General features: G+C 42.7%; 2 protein-coding genes across 3 annotated transcripts in view; both read left to right on the top strand.

Moving 5' to 3' along the window:
* Positions 1-21113, top strand: part of cdk7 (cyclin-dependent kinase 7) — a 105106-nt gene that overhangs the window by 22558 nt on the left and 61435 nt on the right. The window lies entirely within an intron of this gene.
* On the top strand, positions 56-19466 carry cenph (centromere protein H). The gene is made up of 10 exons (XM_055631803.1): positions 56-134; positions 7660-7797; positions 10227-10282; positions 13462-13510; positions 13670-13741; positions 14847-14903; positions 15792-15855; positions 16655-16706; positions 17382-17542; positions 19284-19466. Exons 1-10 carry the CDS (start codon positions 91-93, stop codon positions 19392-19394), a joined length of 804 nt encoding a protein of 267 aa, XP_055487778.1. The 5' UTR covers positions 56-90; the 3' UTR covers positions 19395-19466.

Genomic DNA, 21113 nt, shown 5'->3' with positions numbered 1-21113 from the left:
AGCCCGGCCAATGGGCGGGGGGGGAGGGGTAATAGGCGGGACGGGTCGGCTGCCCACCCACCCACGCACGCACGCACTACGGTGACGGCAATGGCGACGGCGATGGCAGCAGCAGCAGCAGCACCGAGAGAGGAGTAAGACAGTGGTTCTCATCCATTACTGAGCGTTATGTGTCCATGTTCGTTGTATTGCTGGTAAATACCCGCTCGCTCTGGGGGCCGGGCTGGGCCTCCCCTCCGGTGGGAGCAACACCGGCACCGAGTGAGGAGTAAGAGAGAGTGATTACCGTCTATCAATGAGGGGTTGTGGTCGGGCAGTGTTTACCGGTGAAAGCCCCGATCCCTGTGGAGGCCGGCTCTCCGGCGGCAGCGGCATCGAGTGAGGAGTAAGAGAATGATTCTCGTCTATAATTGTGGGACTAGGGGGTCCATGTTCGTTGTACAGTGGTTGCTGGTAAAAAAAATCCCGATCCCTCGGTTGTGAACGGTTGCAGCAGGATCTGGATCGATTGGCCAGGTGGGCGGAGGAATGGTTGATGGAATTTAATACAGAGAAATGTGAGGGGTTGCATTTGGGGACGTGGAACAAGGGCAGGACCTACACAGTAAATGGTAGACCTCTGGGTAGTGTTGTACAGCAGAGGGATCTAGGAGTGCAGGTGCATCGTTCCTTGAAGGTTGAGTCGCACGTAGATAAGGTGGTCAAAAAGGTTTTTGGCACTTTGGCCTTCATCAGTCAGAGTATTGAGTATAGAAGTTGGGATGTCATGTTGCAGTTGTATAAGATGTCGGTGAGACCGCGTTTAGAATATTGTGTTCAGTTCTGGGCACCATGTTATAGGAAAGATATCAAGCATGAAAGGGTTCAGAAAATATTTACAAGGATGTTGCCAGGACTAGATGATGTGAACTATAGGGAGAGGTTGAGTAGGCTGGGTCTCTATTCCGTGGAGGATGAGGGGGGATCTTGTAGAGTTGTACAAAATCACGAGAGGTATAGATCGGGTAGATGCACACAGTCTCTTGGCCAGAGTAGATGAATCGAGGACCAGAGGACATAGGTTCAAGGTGAAGGGGAAAAGATTTAATAGGAATCCGAGAGGTAACGCTTTCGCCCAAAGGGTGGTGGGTGTATGGAACAAGCTGCCAGAAGAGGTAGTTGAGGCTGGGACTATCCCATCATTTAGGAGACAGTTAGACAGGTACATTGATAGGACAGGTTTGGCGGGATATGGACCAAGCGCAGGCAAGTGGGACTAGTGTAGCTGGGACATTGTTGGCTGGTGTGCGCAAGTTGGGGGATAGGGCCTGTTTCCACATTGTATTACTCTATGGCTATGACTCAGGGGACCCGTGGAAGCTGGAATTCTGCTCAAAGTGGCTGCTGCAGGACGAGGGATTATTTGGATGGTGGCTGTTGCAGGTCATCAGTGTGAAGACTGCAAAGTCTGAATTACAATACCACTTTATTTATCCCAGAGGGAAATTGGTTTGCTAACAGCTAAAATATACAGTTACAAGGCATTGAAAGTGTCATGTACATTATAATAATAATTAAATTTAAGTGGCCAGTTATTGCACAGCACATATGTAATATCGCACAGACATGCAGTTAAATTATGGAGTGGAAAAGTCCAGGATGAGGGATGTACAAACATTGGGGTAGGTGTCAGTCAGCAACAACAGCAACAGTTGGACAGTTTAATAGACATAGGGAAAAAGGATCTCCTGTGGCTTCTGTGCTGCATCTTTTGTTGGACCTGACCTGAAACATATTTCTCCCCCCCCATCCCCCACAGACTGGTCTGCTGAGTTCCTCCAACAGCTTGGAAAAGTCTTGATTACTATAGTACGGGTGTCAGGGGTTACGGGGGAAGGCAGGATAATGGGTTTGGGAGGAAAAAATAGATCAGCCATGATTGAATGGCAGAGTAGACATGATGGTCTAATTCTGCTCCTATATTTTATGAACATGAAACGAAAGGAACTGCAGTTGATGGTTTACAAAAATATAGAACAAAGAGTGTGTCAGGCAGCATCTGTGGAGAATGTGGACAATGTCAAAACCTCACTCTTATCTCTTGGGTGGGCTTCTCTGACGTTTTGGTCTGACCACTGCCTCTGTTTGCACTGGTACTGGAATCTGATCTGTCATGTCCTATTCCAGCAGTTCACATCTCGATCCTGGCTTTGCATAGTCTCCTCTGACTCGTGCAGTATTGGCTCATTAATTTGGTAGTCTTGAGTTTGGTCCCCCACTGTCTCAACTTCAGTTTGCAGTGTCCTGGACTATCACAACGGTGATTGAGGATCTAACAGACACGAGATATTTTGGGACATTTCTTCAGACTTTACATTCTCGTTTAGGTGTAGGTTTATTATTGTTACTGCAGTACAGTGAAAAGCTTTGCTTTACATGCAATCCAAGCAGGTCAGATAATGATATATATACAATTAAGTCAATTGCAAGTACAATAGATAGAGCAAAGGGGGAGGTATAGAGTGCAGAATATAGTTCTCAGCATTGTAGCGCATCAGTTACATTGACGAAATCCAGTCCTCAATGGGGTAGAGATGTGTTGGACAGTACCCCATAACTTAGGGAAGAAGCCTGATAACACTTTCAACTTTCTGTGGCTTCTGCTGAACATAAGTGGGAAAAGGAATGACGGGACGGGATGAGTCTTTGATTATGTTGGCCTCTTTTCCGAGGCTGTGTGAAGTTCTTGATGACCTGTAGCATCCACCATCCGAATAATCCTTCCTTCCCAAGGTAGAGCTTGAGCCCTGCCTTCATCCAGTAGTTTGTTTTTTGGCATGACACTAATGTCCGTTGCTCTGAGAAGAATATTATGCGTTCTGTATCTTTCCCTTCACTCTACCTATTGTATTTGAGTTTGGCTTGATTGTACTTTATGTATATGATCTGATTGATTGGAAAGCATAGCTTTTCACTGTACTTTCCTACACATGACAATAATAATGAACCTCACATAGTTTGTACTCTGGGCAGAGGCAGCTGATGAGTTTAGTTGTAGATCTGATGTGAGACCAAAATGTTGTGCATTTAAAGCCAGAGACTGGGGTACAGAATATGGACTGCCTGTCCATTGTATACTAATCTGAGAGGTGCAGGTGCAGTCTCTTGGGTGGATGTAATGGATACCACGGTACTTTGCTAATTGCTAGATACCCTAGCAGGGATGACAATGGCAAGTATTTCTGCGAATAAAACCGAAGGTCAGTTCATTCCAAAGAGGAAGAAAAATTCCAAGGGGAGTAAGTGGTGACCGTGGTTGACAAGGGATGTCAGGGACAGTATAAAAATAAAAGAGAAGAAGTACAACGTAGCAAAGATGAGCGGGAAGCAAGAGGTTTGGGTAATGTTTAAGGAGCAACAGAAGATAACTAAAAAGGCAATATGGGGAGAAAAGATGAGGTGCAAAGATAAGCTAGCCAAGAATATAAAGGAGGATAGTAAAAGCTTCTTTAGGTGAAGAGGGCCCTTGAAGACTGAAAAAGGTGAATTTATTATGGGGAACAAGGAAATGGCAGATAAGTTGAACAGGTACTTTGGATCTGTCTTCACTAAGGAGGACACTGATGTACTAGTGACCAGAGGATCTGACGTGACGGAGGAACTGAAGGAAATCCACATTAGGCAGGAAATTATGTTGGGTAGACTGATGGGACTGAAGGCTGATAAATCCCCAGGGCCTGATGGTCTGCATCCCAGGGTACTTAAGGAAGTGGCTCTAGAAATTGTGGAAGCATTGGTGATAATTTTCCAATGTTCAATAGATTCAGGATCAGAGCCTGTAGACTGGAGGGTAGCTAATGTTATCCCACTTTTTAAGATAGGCGGGAGAGAGAAAACAGGGAATTATAGACCAGTTAGCCTGACATCGGTGGTGGACAAGATGCTGGAGTCAATTATAAAAGATGAAATAGCGGTACATTTGGATAGCAGTAACAGGATCGCTCCGAGTCAGCATGGATTTACGAAGGGGAAATCATGCTCGACTAATCTTCTGGAATTTTTTGAGGATGTAACTAGGAAAATGGACAAGGGAGGGCCAGTGGATGTAGTGTACCTGGACTTTCAGAAAGCATTTGATAAGGTCCCACATAGGAGATTAGTGGGCAAAATTAGGGCACATGGTATTGGGGGTAGAGTGCTGACAGGAAACAAAGAGTAGGGATTAACGGGTCCCTTTCAGAACGGCAGGCTGTGACTAGTGGGGTACCGCAAGGCTCCATGCTGGGACAGCAGCTATTTACAATATACATCAATGATTTAGATGAAGGGATTCCAAGTAACATTAGCACATTTGCGGATGACGCAAAGCTGGCTGGCAGTGTGAAAACTGTGAGGAGGAAGCTATGAGAATACACGGTGACTTGAACAGGTTGGGTGAGTGGGCAGATGCAGTTTAATGTGGATAATTGCGAGGTTATCCACTTTGGTAGCAAAACCAGGAAGGCAGATTATTATCTAAATGGTGTCAAGTTGGGAAATGGGGAAGTACAACGGGATCTGGGGGTCCTTGGTCATCAGTCAATGAAAGTAAGCATGCAGGTACAGCAGCCAGTGAAGAAAGCGAATGGCATGTTAGCCTTCATAACAAAAGGAGTTGAGTACAGGAGCAAAGAGGTCCATCTGCAGTTGTACAGGGAACTAGTGAGATCACACCTGGAGTATAGTGTGCAGTTTTGGTCTCCTAATTTGAGGAAGGACATTCTTGCTATTGAGGGAGTGCAGCGTTGGTTTACATGGTTAATTCCCGGGATGGCGGGGTTTAGAAGGATGAGCGGGAATCTTATTGAAACATATAAGATTATTAAGGGTTTGGACATGCTAGAAGCAGGAAACATGTTACTGATGTCGGGGGAGTCCAGAACCAGGGACCACAGTTTAAGAATAAGGAGTAAGCCATTTAGAACGGAGACGAGGAAACAGTTCTTCATACAGAGAGTTGTGAGTGTGGAATTCTCTGCCTCAGAGGGCGGTGGAGGCCGGTTCTCTGGATACTTTCAAGAGAGAGCTAGGTAGGGTTTTTCAAGATCGCGGAATCAGGGGATATGGGGAGAAGGCAGGAACGGGGTACTGATTAGGGATGATGAGCCATGATCGCATTGAATGGCGGTGCGGGTTCGAAGGGCCGAATGGGTGCAGGGCCAAATAGGTGCAGCAGTAGGACGAATGGCCTACTCTTGCACCTATTGTCTATTGTGTAATCTGGTAAAATCCTCCAGCAGAACTCACCCAGGCAGTACACAAGCGTCGCCACATTTCTAGCGCCAACAAAGTTACAAAAGGTTCACTGAACAGTCCTGTCTTCTGCCAGCCGCCGCATGTGGCAGCACCCCCCCCCCCCCCCCCCCCCCCCCCCCCCCCCTGGGTCCCCGGCCTGCATCCTACTTCCTACATGCAGTGGAGCCAAACGACAAACAAGGTGCTGTGCATTGGCTTTTCGTACAAGTTCAGATGCCCACTGCTGGTTTTTGGAGCTAGTCTGGGAGGAATGTTCCGAACGGCAGTCTCTGACACTCCAGCAACTGCACTGGTCCCAAAAAACAAGAGACGGTGTAGTCTGTGATCTGTGCATTTGATGTTAGGTAGGTCATGTTGAAATTGTGTCATTGATTTGTGGTTTACAACGCAAGCGTCACTCACAGATCTTTGTGCCATCTAGGATCATGATTTAGACATCACCATAGTTTGTTATCTTAACTGGATATCTGCTTCCCTTGACCACGCCAGCAGACAAACTTCAATGAAGGAAGCAAAATGCTCACAACCATTACATCTACATTCTATAACAATATCCAGTTGACAACTGAGATTTCTCGGGGGAAGTTGGACTAATGAATGATAAACTCAGTTTCTCCCACATAATGTATATATTAAAAATTATGAATTGTAATGATCTTGAGCTAAATAAGTCTGTGAGGCTTTACTGAGTTATATGAGAGTCCTTGTCGTCTCTTGTAAGCAACAATGAGCAATTTACCATTTATCAACATTTTGACCTTGATCAATGATATCCAAGTCTGAAAAAAGGTCCTGACCTGAAACATAACCTATCTGCACTCTCCAGAGATGGTGCCTGACCCGCTGAGTTACTCCAGCATTTTGTATAGAACTTTGATCTTCCAACCTACCCCATTTTTTTAATCTGCACTTTCTCTGTAACTGAAGTACTATATTCTGGTATATTTCACTTTACACAAATTGGTGTATTCCTATATGACCTGATTAAGTTAATAAGTTGGAGGAGCAGAATTAGGCCATTCGGCTCATTGTGTCTACACCACCATTCCCTCATGGCTGATCTTTCTTTCAACCAAATTCTCCTGCCTTCTACCCATAACCTTTGATACCCTTACTAATCAGGAATTTGTCAATCTCTGTCTTTAAAATACTCAATTATTTGGTTGCCGCAGCTATCTCTGGCAATTAATTCCACAGATTCACCACCCTCTGAATAAAAAAATTCCTCCTCGTCTCTCTAAAGGAACATCTTTTATTTTGAGGCTATGGCCTCTGGTCCTAGACTCTCCCACTAGTGGAATCATCCACTCTATCCAGGCCTTTTGTATTCAAGTGTTCCATCCGAGGCCGATTATACTCGTATTTAGTATGATTTAACTAGATAGCACACACAGCTGTTCATTGCATTTTGGTACATGTGACAACAATAACCCAATATCAATTCTCCTGTCCCAGCTCACTCTTACTGCAATCTATGAATTCTGATGCTCAGTCTTAATTCTATGTAATTCATATCACCCATCATGTTGCATTGCAATCGTTTTTTCTTTGCAGTCTTTTTGAAGAATTTTAATGTCATTTATGTTTTTGTGTGTTGCCTGAGTCTATGTGCCTGTGATGCTGCTGCAGGATAGATTTTGATTGTACCTACGCTTCACTATACCTGGGCATATGGCAATAAACTTGACAAACCATTAAACAAATTCTTATGTCTTTACAAATCCATGCATTGTCTTGCAACTCCCCATGTTTGTAAATCTTCGAAGCACTATAACTTAGATTTCATAACCCTATCAATTGTCTTTTTGACCATGTCTGAATTTAAATACTCTATCATACCCTCAGTTGCAAAGGCTTTAAACTATACATGTGACAGTCTCTTCTTTCCTAAACCCCCCTTCCTTTTCCTTCTAAATCTATTTCTTTAGCCTCATAATCAATTATGTATTTTATAATGCTAATGTGAAGTATCTTGGCCCATTTTTTTGCTCTGTTGAAAAGTCCGATATACATGGAAGATGTGCTAGCCAATATTTATTCCTTAAAATATTATCTTGTTATATTGGTGGTTGGGGTGTGCAGACTGTTCTATTACGGGTTAATTAATTAATTTTGCTCATGTTTATAAGTGATAGGAAAAGAATTGGACGTTTCAGCCCATCACGTTTACTCCGCCATTCAATCATGGCTGATCTATCTTTCCCTCATCCCATTCTCCTTCCTTGTCCCCATAACCCCAGACAAGTGGAAAGCCCTTTTAAGGATGTGTTATATGGTTCTAATGTACCACTCTTGGAAGTTTCTTAGCCCATTCCTGTACAAGTTGCCGCACACTTTAAATTATTTTCCATCTTGCAATGGCTTAACTGTTCTCTGATATTATAGAACCGACAAGCATATTCTTCAGGAGCTTGGTGCTTCCTGTATGAAGCTGGGACAGTTGGCACTTGATAATTTCCATGTAGCACCAACTGTTGGACCAGAAAACGCTGCTCTAACAGACTCCGTTCTGCATCTTCTGTGGTGAGTAAGTGGCTGTGCATTTGGTAACGTACAGTAGATTTTCAATATCCCTTCACAGTAAAAGTATTAATGACTGTAACAGGAGTGGCACGGTAACGCAGCAGTAGTGTTGCTGCCTCACAGCGCCAGAGACCCGGGTTCGATTCTGACTGTACTGAGTTTGTACGTTCTCCCCATGGCCTGCGTGGGATTTCTCTGGGTGCTTCGGTTTCCTCCCACACTCCAAAGACGTACAGATTTTTAGGCTAATTGGCTTGGTTTAATTCTAATTTGTCCCTAGTGTGTGTGGGATAGTGCTATCGAGCGGGGATCGCTGGTCGGTGTGGGCCGAAGGGCCTGTTTCCGCACAATCTGTAAGCTAAAAAAATTTGGAATCGTAATTATGAAGCCTTTGAAGATTTAAATTTTGTGCTTGGATATAGATAATAGGTGCAGGAGTAGGCCCTTCGAGCCAGCAGTAGTTCAATGTAAAAAATGTATTAACTATTTGCCAGAGCTTTCAATGATCAGGAGAAATTTCATAGGTTTGGAATGGTTTAAACAGATAATGTCATAGCACAGGGCATGCTAGCTGCATATTCTGCAGTAATTAATGATTGCAAGGTGAAAGGAAGGCACATTATAACCGAGTCAGGAGGAAGGTCATCGGTTCAGAAGCGGTTGCAAGTGATAAATTAAATTGGCCATTGAAATATCTCTTAAACCTTAATTCTTAAATTTGATAATGATGTTGGGAAGTAAAAAACATGGGACACAAAGAACTGCAGATACAGGTTTAATTTTTAAAAAGGCTCATAAGTGCTGGAGTAACTTAGCGGATCAAGCAGCATCTCTGCTGGACAGGTGATATTTTGGGTCAGGATCCTTCTTCAATCTGAAGAAGGGTCCCTATCTGAAATGTTACCTATGCATGAAGAAGGGTCCCAACCGAAACATGTTCTCCAGAGATGCTGCATGACCCGCTCAGTTACATAGAAACATAGAAATTAGGTGCAGGAGTAGGCCATTCAGCCCTTCGAGCCTGCACCGCCATTCAACATGATCATGGCTGATCATCCAACTCAGTATCCCGTACCTGCCTTTTCTCCATACCCTCCGATCCCCTTAGCCACAAGGGCCACATCTAACTCCCTCTTAAATATAGCCAATGAACTGGCCTCAACTACCCTCTGTGGCAGAAAGTTCCAGAGATTCACCACTCTCTGTGTGAAAAAAGTTCTTCTCATCTCGGTTTTACAGGATTTCCCCCTTATCCTTGAGCTGTGACCCCTTGTCCTGGACTTCCCCAACATCGGGAACAATCTTCCTGCATCTAGCCTGTCCAGCCCCTTAAGAATTTTGTAGGTTTCTATAAGATCCCCTCTCAATCTCCTAAATTCTAGAGAGTATAAGCCTAGTCTATCCAGTCTTTCTTCATAAGACAGTCCTGACATCCCAGGAATCAGTCTGGTGAACCTTCTCTGCACTCCTTCTATGGCAATAATGTCCTTCCTCGGATTTGGAGACCAAAACTGTACGCAATACTCCAGGTGTGGTCTCACCAAGACCCTGTACAACTGCAGTAGAACCTCCCTGCTCCTGTACTCAAATCCTTTTACTATGAAAGCCAACATACCATTCGCTTTCTTTACTGCCTGCTGCACCTGCATGCTTACCTTCAATGACTGGTGTACCATGACACCCAGGTCTCGATGCATCTCCCCCTTTCCCAATCGGCCACCATTTAGATAATAGTCTGCTTTCCCGTTTTTGCCACCAAAATGGATAACCTCACATTTATCCACATTATACTGCATCTGCCAAACATTTTCCCACTCACCCAGCCTATCCAAGTCACCTTGCAGTCTCCTAGCATCCTCCTCACAGCTAACACTGCCCCCCAGATTAGTGTCATCCGCAAACTTGGAGATATTGTCTTCAATTCCCTCATCCAGATCATTAATATATATTGTAAATAGCTGGGGTCCCAGCACTGAGCCTTGCGGTACCCCACTAGTCACTGCCTGCCATTGTGAAAAGGACCCGTTTACTCCTACTCTTTGCTTCCTGTTTGCCAGCCAGTTCTCTATCCACATCAATACTGAACCCCCAATGTCGTGTGCTTTAAGTTTGTATACTAATCTCTTATGTGGGACCTTGTCGAAAGCCTTCTGGAAGTCCAGATACACCACATCCACTGGTTCTCCCCTATCCACGCTACTAGTTACATCAGCACTTAGCGACTATTTAAAACATTGTTTGAGCTTATCAAAATTACATGCTGCAAGACAGTCCATGTATATGGCGAGTTGATGGCATTGCAGAGCTCAATGCAGGCTTCAGTCCTGATAATCTGAAATGAAAGGAACACGTGTGTTTTTGTTAATATTTGCTTTTGGAAACAGAAAATAAAAAATAATTTTTATGTATCTGTAATTTATTCTTTATAGGTTAAAGGATCAAGTAAGCCAACAAACGGTGGAACTCCAGGCTGGTGTGAAAGCTTGTAAGATGTTTTGATTAAATGTTAGGTCATTTTGATTTTCTTCATGGCTCTGTGAGTTTTGAACTCTGCCATGTGTTCTATATATCCACCATCCTCTGTGTAGTAAAACCTGCCATTTAGATATCAGTCAACCCCTTGCCTTGGTTGAAAGGAAACTATTTGGGTCGGATTATCGGTTAAAGGTTCATTTTGGAGATTTGCTTGAAAAGTCCAAAGTAATGCCATGATGAACTATCACATTGTCTGGTGTACTGTCTTTTCAAGTCACATGTTGAACCATACCTCATGCCCCCCCCCCCCCCCCCCCCCCCCCTTTACAACAATTACTTTAATCGACTTTGAAAATACTTATGTCATTGGTTTATAAATATTCTGGGGTCATGAAAAATTCTTTCTCATTTTTCAGTTTAAACAATCATTAAATTTAATTTGTGCAAAATGTTGTTGCTCACCTATTAAACTCTTCGTGTTGGAGGACCTTGCATTTTGCGATGTGTTTATCTCAATAAGTATAGGGTAGGCAAAAAATAAGCGTTGTGGCTTCAGCCTATTCCTTTTTCGGTCATTGATTATGTGAACGTTGTGTGAAATGGACACAGTGTTGGTTCATATTCACACAGATTGTAAAGTTTTGTTCTTTTGAATGTATGACTGAAATAAACTATTCATTCATTCATTCCCCAAGGATATCCCTTAGACAATCTTTATTGACAGCATCCCTCTAGAAGTAGCAAGAAGAAAAACTATACACAGAAGTCTCTCCATTTTTGCTCCATTTTCGTGGTACAGGTGCACAACCTTTTATCCGAAGATCCAAATAACGAAAAGCTCCAAATCCATTTTTTCAGTCCTTGAAGAAAGGTCCTTGAAGACGTTCACCGAGGGCCGCCCGCAGAGGTGACAGCGGAACCTCCGGTCGGTCCTCGAAGAAAGGGGAAACTAAATCCCCATTCATAAAAGAGGTGAGGGTATATTGCGCGGGAGGGTTAACAATTGACAATCTGCTGCTGCCTGCCCGCCCGCTGAGTTAAAAAGTTCCCACGGTAGACTCACGATACACAGTGTATCGTGAGTCTTGCGTGGGAATGTTTTAACGGGCAGGCAGCATCAGATTGTCGCTCCCTTCAGTTTCACCCCACCTACACCCCTCTGCTTCCCGGCCATGTGTGTGACCCCTTCCCTCTCCTCTCCAGTTCCCCGCCCATTGCACCGGCGCGGGGGCTTTGCACTGTCTTCAAGTCGGCGATGCCAGCCAGCAGGTCAGTGCCAGTCACCGGAGACGTCAGGACCAACGAGACACCGTCCCCCAGGCCCACTGCAAGCACGGAGATCCCAAAAACCCACAGCCAGCAGCAGCCCAGCCCCGTTCCAACTCCAGAGGAACACGTTTCCCGTAGGGACAGAAGCTGATGGTGTGCAAGGTTCGTCTTGTTCTTGGGGTTGCAGATGAGGGGGCGCAGCTCGGGCTGCGATGTCTCCAGCCAGTACAGGAGCTGAGACTGGGAACTGTACCGCCCTTGCAGGTGAGCAGGAGAGTGGGGTTGTTTGCAGTTGCAGAGGGAGGGGGCAAGGGCGGTACAGTTCACAGTCTCAGCTCCATTCCAGGGGGGTGGCCGGAGACGTCAGGACCAACGGGACACCGACTGCAAGCACGGAGATCCCGGAGACCCCAGAGACTCACAGCCAGCAGCAACTCTAGCCCAGCCATGTTCCAACTCCAGAGGAACCCGGGTTGCGGATGAGGGGGCGCAGCTCGGGCTGTGGGCGAACTGCCACTTGTCGCTGTAGCGGCCCATCGGGGAGTGGGTTCCTGTTGGTCCTGACGTCTCCGGCCACCCCCCTGGACAGGAGCTGAGACTGGGAACTGTACCGCCCTTGCCCCCTCCCTCTGCAACTGCAAACAACCCCACTCTCCTGCTCACCTGCAAGGGCGGTACAGTTCCCAGTCTCAGCTCCTGTACAGGGGGGTGGCCGAAGACGTCAGGACCACCAGAAGCCGCTCCCCGATGGGCCACTACGGCGACAAGTGGCAGTTCGCCCACAGCCCGAGCTGCGCCCCCTCATCGGGACACCGACCCCCAGGCCCACTGCAAGCACGGAGATCCCAGATCAGCAACTCCAGCCCAGCCCCGCTCCAACTCCAGAGGAACACGCTCCCCGTAGGGGCAGAAGCTGATGGTGTGTAAGGTACGTCTTGTTCTTGGGGTGGCGCAGCTTGGGCTGTGGGCGAACTGCCACTTGTCGCCGTAGCGGCCCATCGGGGAGCGGATTCCTCTGGAGTTGGAGGGACAGGGAGACACAGCGGCTTTTGAGAATGGTGGGCAATCACTTCCAAAGTTCTGCCCACACAGTCAGTACACCTCTCCTATACTTGTCTCCTGCACTAAGATTATCTCGCAGAGAGTGATCCCAGCCTAACCCTCCCTATTCTCTCCTATTCTGCAAGAAAAAACTACATTGAAGACTCAAACTCGCGATCGAGTAACTGCCGGGATCGAGGCGCAAATTCGCGACCTTGCAGATATGCCAAGCACTCTACCACTGAGCCAGCCATTAAAATCTACGCTAAAAATCTTCCAATCCGAAAGCCGAAAAATTACAAATTACGAAAAGTGTCTGGTCCCAAGGCTTTCGGATAAAAGGTTGTGCACCTGTATTACATTCCAGAAAGTAGGGACTGAGTCTCCTCGGCCATTTTTGTTTCTCTTGCAGCAGCTTTTAAGTAATTTGCTGTGATTAGACTATTTTTCCTCCCCTTTTTTCTATACTTGCTGCATTCTTCAATTAAGTGTCGTACGCTCTGCAAGATTGTACATTATAGTGGATTTTGCTCATGATTTGTGAGTGATATTGTTTTTGCTTCTTGTGTAAAAAAAAAAGTTATCTTGCAGAAAATATTATTCCCCATTGTGTATTTAACAACCAGAAACATCTCAAGTATTATTGAATTTCTCATCTGTAAAAATAAAAACCAATTGTGATATTGAACAGTTGATTAATGGGTGATGCTGTTTTATATAATATACTGAGTGATGTGTTTCACTTCCCCATTACTCCAGAGAACTTTATCTTAGTCTGTAAAGTGACCAGGAAACTCAAGAATCAAATTTAAGGAACTGGCAAAAGGTTGTTTTGTTTTTTTTTACAAACTTTAATGAGTATTTGTATTTTATTGCCAGGTGTTGAAACTAATACAGAGGCTGTGTCAGAAGAAAACCTGAAAGAAACGTATGTTTACTTAGTTTATTGTTCTACTGTGAACCAAAAGATGGTTTATCTTCAAGTTTTCTTATTACAGTATTATTTTCATGATGAGAAACTATATGGAAAGGCATCGGTCCATCGGTTGCTTATTGAATGATTACTTTATTTTGTATCTTTTGACAGAATTCAAGCGATCGAACGGGAATTAGAAGATGTTACAGTCTCTTTCCAGCAGAAAAACATGTCTCTCCATAGGTACAAAAAAAATCCAGGTTGCGTTATTGTGATTTGGCTCCAATGTGGTATCTTTTTTGTTGCATTATTGATGTTTAGAAGTCCAGTATGTCCAGCCTTACCTCCCCTGAGAAGCCACCTCTTTAGATTGGTGTAGTGATGAAGCTGTCTCATTAAGGTCTCGTGGAATTATTCCTCAGCATTTTGGATGGCTCAACTATTAATTCTGTGCATGCAGCAGTTTGAAGAAGTTTCTTTTCAAATCAAATCCTAATGAGACACAGGCCTGTGCTGTGATGGATATTTGGTGTTTTTTAAGTTTGCTTGTTCATGGGACTAGAAGTTGCTGACAAGGCAGGTATTTGTTGTCCGCCCCTGATTGGTCCTGATCTGACATGCAGCTCCATTTCAACTCAGAGTTAGCATCAGTGGGACTGAAGATACATGTAGACCAGGCTAGGTGAGGATGGCAGATTTCTTTCCCTAAAGAACATTAAAATATCAGATGGATTTTCATCACAGAAAGAGTAGTTTTGCAAGCTCTATTTCTAATACTTCTCATTCTAGACATAATTGAGTTGAAGTTCCTCAGCTGCAGTGGTAGGATTCAAACTTTCTGGATCCTAGTCTACGCTAATGTATCTACCTGTACAGAATCAAACAACGTTTTTGTCTAGAATGGGCATGGGTTGAAAATTGAATCTGTTATGTTAAGTTCTTACTTCTTTACCAGCTGGCAGTTGGAAAACTTCAATTTTATGGGTGATGCATGCAAGTTTAATATAGACTTTGATGCAGTTCTGCAGTAGGTTGCAGACTAACCGAGAGCCCCATTACAATATTGATGCTTCCTTGTTAAAATATCTACCACGATGGCTTGTTTGAAGACATGGCTTGCTCTATGAAGCTGCTGCAAAGGCCAGAAAAAGCAAGTTGTGGACCATCAGTCCTTTATGATCTACTCAGAAAACTGAAGAAATCTAGAAGCAGATCAGACTTTCTGATGGAAATTGTTCAGTCTACTCCGTCATTCATTCATGGCTGATCTATCTCTCCCTCCTAACTTGCGTTCGGAATGAAGAAATGCATAAAATTGCAAGCGTTTGACACCTCTGCTGTTTTGCAGGCTTCAGTACACAAATGCTCTTCGAGAAGCAGCACAAATGAATGATAAAGATGGGAAGTAAGTATTTTAGATCCATGGTTTAGTAAATGCTGTGTTTTTATTCAAATTCATCTGGATTCGAACTTCTTTGATTGCCACTTAATTCAAAATTGGCCTTAAGTGCTCTTGCTTTATAAACATTCAACCATATGAATTATGAGCAGAAATAGACCATCTAGCCCCTTGAATGTGCTCCGCCATTTAATAAGAATATAGCTGATTTGTCACCTCATTTCTGCATTCCCTTTCAACACCCTGCTCATTGTATCTATCCACTTTTTACGTTAGAGATACAGCGTGGAAACAGGCCCACCGGGTCCGCTTCGAACAGCGATCCCTGAACACTAATACTATCCTAAACAAAAGGGACAAATGACCATTTTACCAAGCCAATTAGCCTCCAAACCTGTACATCGTTGGAATTTTGGCTTAAAACCTCTCTGTATTAAATGTTATCAACCGTTCCTCAGCCCACCTGTCCAAGCGATCAATTTTGCTGCAATTTTTGACAACCTTCACAATCGACAATTTAGTTCAAGCTAAACTATAAACTAATACCACCCGCTTTAGTATAATCTGCAAACTTGGTAATCATGCTTTGTACATTCTATCCAAATCATTGATATAGACGATCCCATCACAGACATTCTCTCTGTTCTACCATCTCTCCACCTCTGCAACTGAAAACATGCTTGTTTTCTCCTTTTTCTGTTCTGAAGTTTCATCGACTTGAAATGTTTCATCTGTTCTCAGCCCCATCTGCTGGCCATTTGTGGCATTTTCTGACTTTGTTTGAAATATGTCATTAGTGATATTCTAAAAATGTAAATTAGTCTTTTTTTTAAATGAGATCAAAGTTTGACGGAAGTCTACTTTTTTTTTTAATGAATCGTTCTTTGTTCCTAGGTTGATAATGGAAACAGTCAAGCACTCTTTAGATCTTTGTTCTGAGATTATAGCAACCCAGAAGGTAAAGCAAATATAATGAATCACTTGTGTATTTTCGAGTTCACAATCATTGACGGCACCAACTCTTTTTATTCTTGGATACATTATAAGCATGTAAATTGTTGATACTGTTGAAAATGTGAAATGCATTAGTCAAGTCAAGAGAGTTTATTGTCATGAGTCCCAGAACACACAAAGGTTTTTCTTTCGCCCTTTATTCTCGTTCATTTCCTCCTACTGGAATCTTTGCAGACAGATCTGCTGCAATCAACAAGCCTGCACCATCCTCTCAGTAGGATCACTATTAAAACTATCATACATTTTGATTTGTCTGCAGTCTATACAAAAAATTATCTTTTGTCACTCCAATCCTCTCCCTTCCTGTAACGAGAAACATACTTGATTTCTACGTTCACCTATTTCTGATGAAAGGTTATCAACGTGAAATATTAACTCTTTCTCTTTCTATCTCTCCAACTACTTCCTGAGTTGCTGATAACTTGCAATATTTTCTAGTTTTTATTTTTTTTAATTTATGGTATCTTGCAGTATTTTGCTTTATAAAATTGATTTAATGCTATTCCAAAGTTGGGACTAGGACATTCTTGAGGCAGAATGACAAAAATACTTGGCTTGGGAGAGTCTGTCGCAATGAGAAAAGTTCATTCCTCAGTACTGACATGAAAGTCCTCTTTTTTTTTAATAAATCAATGCTGCTGACAATTTTCCTTCAATGATTTAATCAAATTATTAACTACTATTATAGTTCACAATTAACAACTTGTGGACAGCTAGTAATTGTTTTTTTCCTTTTATTGTAGGAAGTTCACACTTTGGAAAATGCAGTGTTTGAAGTACAAAAGCAGAGACTATGTAATTATCACTTTGATACAATGCAGTTTTAATACAATAGAGTGCACTAATGGCATATCATTTTAGTAGTACCTTTTATTCCTTGCCCATCTCATGTACTACATTCCAGTCAGACCTTATCAGGGATATTCTTTCTGAATTAGTTAAGGAAATATCAGAACTTGAATACAAGTCCACCACTGGTTTTCCGGAACTCATCCTTGGTTCCAGAGCCTACATTCCAGTCAAACTTTCTCAGGGATATTCCACCTGGATTAGTTAAGGGAATATCAGAACTGGAATACTTCCACTACTGGTTTTCCGGCATCCTTGGTTCCAGAGCCTTTCTGGCTTATCCATTTTGCTGGTACAACAGAGGTCACGGCCTCCAAGAGGAATCCAAAGGTACTGGAATGGTCTGCCTCTGCTGCCAAGGAGCCGAGATACCAGCTCTCAAAGTTGGAAATGGGAATGGATCTTCCCGCTCCGGCTGTAGTAAAGTAAAGCCATTTTACAAATTTGCAATGCCCAAGGGTTCCAATTATCAGAGAATGAAGTGCAGATAAGTTTGAGATAGTTCAAGTCTTTTATGAAACGCATCAATGGAATGGATAGTGATATTGAACTCAGTGGTACTGTTACTTTACATTTTTAGTTCATAACTGAAAACGTATTTGCACTTTTTCTAATTTGCAGCACTAAAACAAAAAATGCAGGGTGTATTAAAGGACATGGAAGCTGAAAAGAAGAAGCAGCAACAACTGTTACAGCAATTAGAAAATGAACTTCCAAAACGTGGAGAAAAGAACTTGCAAGAACACTTTAAAATGGTGACATTAATTCAGAAGGTTTTGCAGGTAGGGGGTGTTAGCATCAAAATACTGGTTAATGTAGTATATTTTATTCTAAAAATACAAAGCATGGTATTTTTGCACTTACTTTAAAGATGTTCTCCACCACCTTGCTCCTAATTTCTCCGCTGACTATTTCATCCACTGATGGAAAATTCGTTTACATAAATGGTTTACGTGATCTTGGTAGTTTTGTTTATAATTATCACGTGTACCGAGGTCGGGTGGAAAGCTTTTGTTTTCTCCAGAGATGCTGCCTGACCCACTGACTGACTCCAGCACTTCGTGTCTATGTTCGGTGCAAACCATCATCTGCAGTTCCTTCTTACACATGTTTCATGTCAATGACCCTTTGATTTGTAACCTGGTATAGCAGAAGATCAACGAGAAACAGAAGGGGTGAAATGCCTAGAAATGGAGGAGGAATTGTAATACTGTGAAAGCATGTGACATGATACTTGTCAGCAAGGCCAAGGAGCTAGTTATCGAGTTCAGGAAGAATGGTGGAGTATGTGCCTCAAAATGTGTAGCAAAGAACTGCAGATACTGGTTTAATTCGAAGGTAGACACAAAATGCTGGAGTAACTCAGCAGGATAGGCAGCATCTCTGCAGAGAAGGAATGGGTGACATATCGGGTCGATGCCCGATATGTCACCCATTCCTTTTCTCCAGAGGTGCTGCCTGTCCTGCTGAGTTACTCCAGCAGTTTGTGTCTACCTTCGAGTACGTGCCCCAATCAGCCTCAGTGGTGCAGTGAAAATTGTTGAGAGCTTCAAGTTCCTTGGCGGTAATATTACCAATGATCTGTCGTGGACATTATTGAGAAAATTCAGCATGTCTCCAGACACTCTTACAAACTTCTACAAGTGCACCATGGAAAGCCTACTGTTGAGTTGCCTCACATCTTCGTTTGGGAACAGCTTTGCCCAAGACTGCAAGACATTGAAGAGAGTTGAAGATGTAACCCAGTCCATCACACAGACTCGATTTCCCACCATTGACTCCATCTACATGACAATATTATTGTCATGTACATCCCCAGCACATGACAATAATAAATCTAAAATGCCTTATCTTCTGCTTAGCAAATCCTTATTTTGTCAACTCGTTCTCTCTGCTTTTTCAATTCTTTTTGGTTGACACCCACAGATACAATTTGCCGTGCTGGCTGTTTTTTGTGCATTTAGGTTAAATGATGGAGAATAGCATCTGTGATAATGATAAGGTACTTATGAGAAGGTACTAAAGGCGGCACATTGACGTGGCTGGTAGAGCTGCTGCCTCAGAGCCAGTGACCCGAGTTTGATTCTGACCTCGGGTGCTGCCTGTGTGGAGTTTGCATGTTCTCCCTGTGACCACGTGGGTTTCCTCTGGCTGCTCCGGGTTTTCTCGATAATCCATAGATGTGCGGGTTTGTAAGTTAATTGGCCTCTGTAAATTGGCCCTGGTGTATAGGGAATGGATGACAAAGTGGGATATGCTCCATGCTGTATCTCTAAACTAAACTACTCAAAGTTAATTGTGTTTCAGCTTTTGCAATACCAGACAAATCCAATTATCTTGACACAAACTGACAATTGTATTTGGAATAATGGACTACTAATAATGGACTAATACTGTTCTACATGTTATTATGTGAGGTGTTTGAAGTATGTTAAATTGGGTTGAAAATTGCTGAATAATTTTGTTAATCTTGAACATTTTCTTATTGAAAATTAATCAGAAAATATTAACATCTTTTTACAGGGTGTTATTCTTGCCAGTGGAGTGAACTGGGCCAATGATCCTGAGTTGAAGGAAATAGTTTTGCAACTGGAGAATAATCCACTTGAAGAAACTGATTCAATCCACTCATGAAGAGACAAAGTGCTGGAGTAACTCAGCGAGTCGGACAGCGTCTGTGGAGAACATGGATAGGTTTTGCTGAAACATCACCTATCCATGTTCAGTTTTGATCGCCTGATATGGTGAGCCAAATCCCACTGACATCCCCTGCACCTGCAGTCCCCACCCAGTTGCAGTCCCTTCCCTGGGCCCTTATATAGCTGGTCTGGATGAGCTGAGCCATTGTCTCTCACCCAGTATAACGGTCTGGTGAGGCTGGAGCCTTTGTATGCCACAGTGATGAGGCACTGATACTCAATGCCCGTAACAGCTATCAAAGTTGGGATTGGGGTATAGGTTTACGATTAAAATACTCTTAATAATATTTTTTTGAATGTATATGACATTCAGAGTTCTTTAAAGGATATTGAATTGAATTTAAAGGAATTGAAATTGAAATAAAACTGTAAAATGATTAAATTTAAAACAATGTTAACTAAAAACAAATATTGCACTTATTTAGTTATCTAAAAGTAACGTCTGCCACCCTTTTGTCCTGCAGTCCCATTTGAAATCATTGTAATCAAAACCAGATCTAAAATGTTATTTTTCCCCATGCTTCCCATTTTGCCTGGCCCCTTCCCCTGCTCACCAAATATAAGTCTGATATACCAGCAGGTCTGGGCAGCACCACTGATCTTATTCCAGCCGAAGGGATAACTGATACCTTTTAGTTATCCAAAATCAGTCAGTAAATTCTTGTTAGATGCAGCATGCAAGCGAGACTGAGATTTCAGTATTGCTTAAAGTGAATTCTGGCAGTGAAGTAGTCAGCAAAACCCCGATGTGCAAAGTGAATCCCCAATTTGTTTTAAACTATCTTTATATCGTTGTCTTTTAGGTGAGATTCTGTTGGTTAAAGTGGTGAAATGTGAATTGTTTCTTAGCCTTCTGATCACTGGTTAATATAATTTGGGAGGCATTTAGAATATATGGAAACAAATCTCTGCAAGATTAACTAATTTGTTTGATTAAATATTTAATGGTGTTGTTGTAGTGTAATTTTTTCTCTTGCAAATATTTTTTCTCAATTAATATTTAATGTCCTAATTTTTAAAACATGCCCCATTATCATGGGTTAAACTGTTTCAAAATGTAAATCAGCCGTAAGTGCAAATGTCAACATTGTATGTGTAATTTAATCCTTCAGTATAAAACCTGAAGTCACATAGAAATTCAATATATTTTAGCAGAAATGTTTAAGAAAGAATTGCAGATGCTGGAAAAATCGAAGGTTGACAAAAAATGCTGGAGAAACTCAGCGGGTGAGGCAGCATCTATGGAGCGAAGGAATAGGTGACGTTTCGGATCGAGACCCTTCTCAGAAAAGGGTCTCGACCCAAAATGTCATCTATTCCTTCGCTCCATAGATGTTGCCTCACCCGCTGAGTTTCTCCAGCATTTTTGTCTATTTTAGCAGAAATGTCATTTTATATAAAAAGTAGCAAAGATGTGGTGACAATAAAAGTCAATAACCAATAACTGAACTTCCTGCTTTTTATTGCCAAATGTTATTTGTATTGTTGTTTGCATATTTATCATTTACATTTCATTTATATGTTGGTTGCTTTATTAAACTACATAATGCATACTTGCTAGAGCAAAGCCAGTGAAGACAAGCACTTGCCACTCTCAGGGAGCTATGGACTTCTACCTCAAGTTCCCTTTCTACATCAATGTGGTTAAGGGTCT

Source organism: Leucoraja erinacea, chromosome 3, assembly GCF_028641065.1.
Source record: "Leucoraja erinacea ecotype New England chromosome 3, Leri_hhj_1, whole genome shotgun sequence".
In the NCBI taxonomy this organism is placed as follows: Eukaryota; Metazoa; Chordata; class Chondrichthyes; order Rajiformes; family Rajidae; genus Leucoraja; species Leucoraja erinaceus.
This window is presented reverse-complemented; position numbering and strand designations above follow the sequence as displayed.

Bases quoted from the DNA above. Each gene is read 5' to 3' on its own strand.
- cenph (XM_055631803.1), top strand. From the start codon at position 91: ATGGCGACGGCGATGGCAGCAGCAGCAGCAGCACCGAGAGAGGA. The intron at 15,856-16,654 runs GTAAAGCAAATA...CTTTTATTGTAG, and splicing joins AGATTATAGCAACCCAGAAG to GAAGTTCACACTTTGGAAAA. The intron at 16,707-17,381 runs GTAATTATCACT...TCTAATTTGCAG, and splicing joins AGTACAAAAGCAGAGACTAT to CACTAAAACAAAAAATGCAG.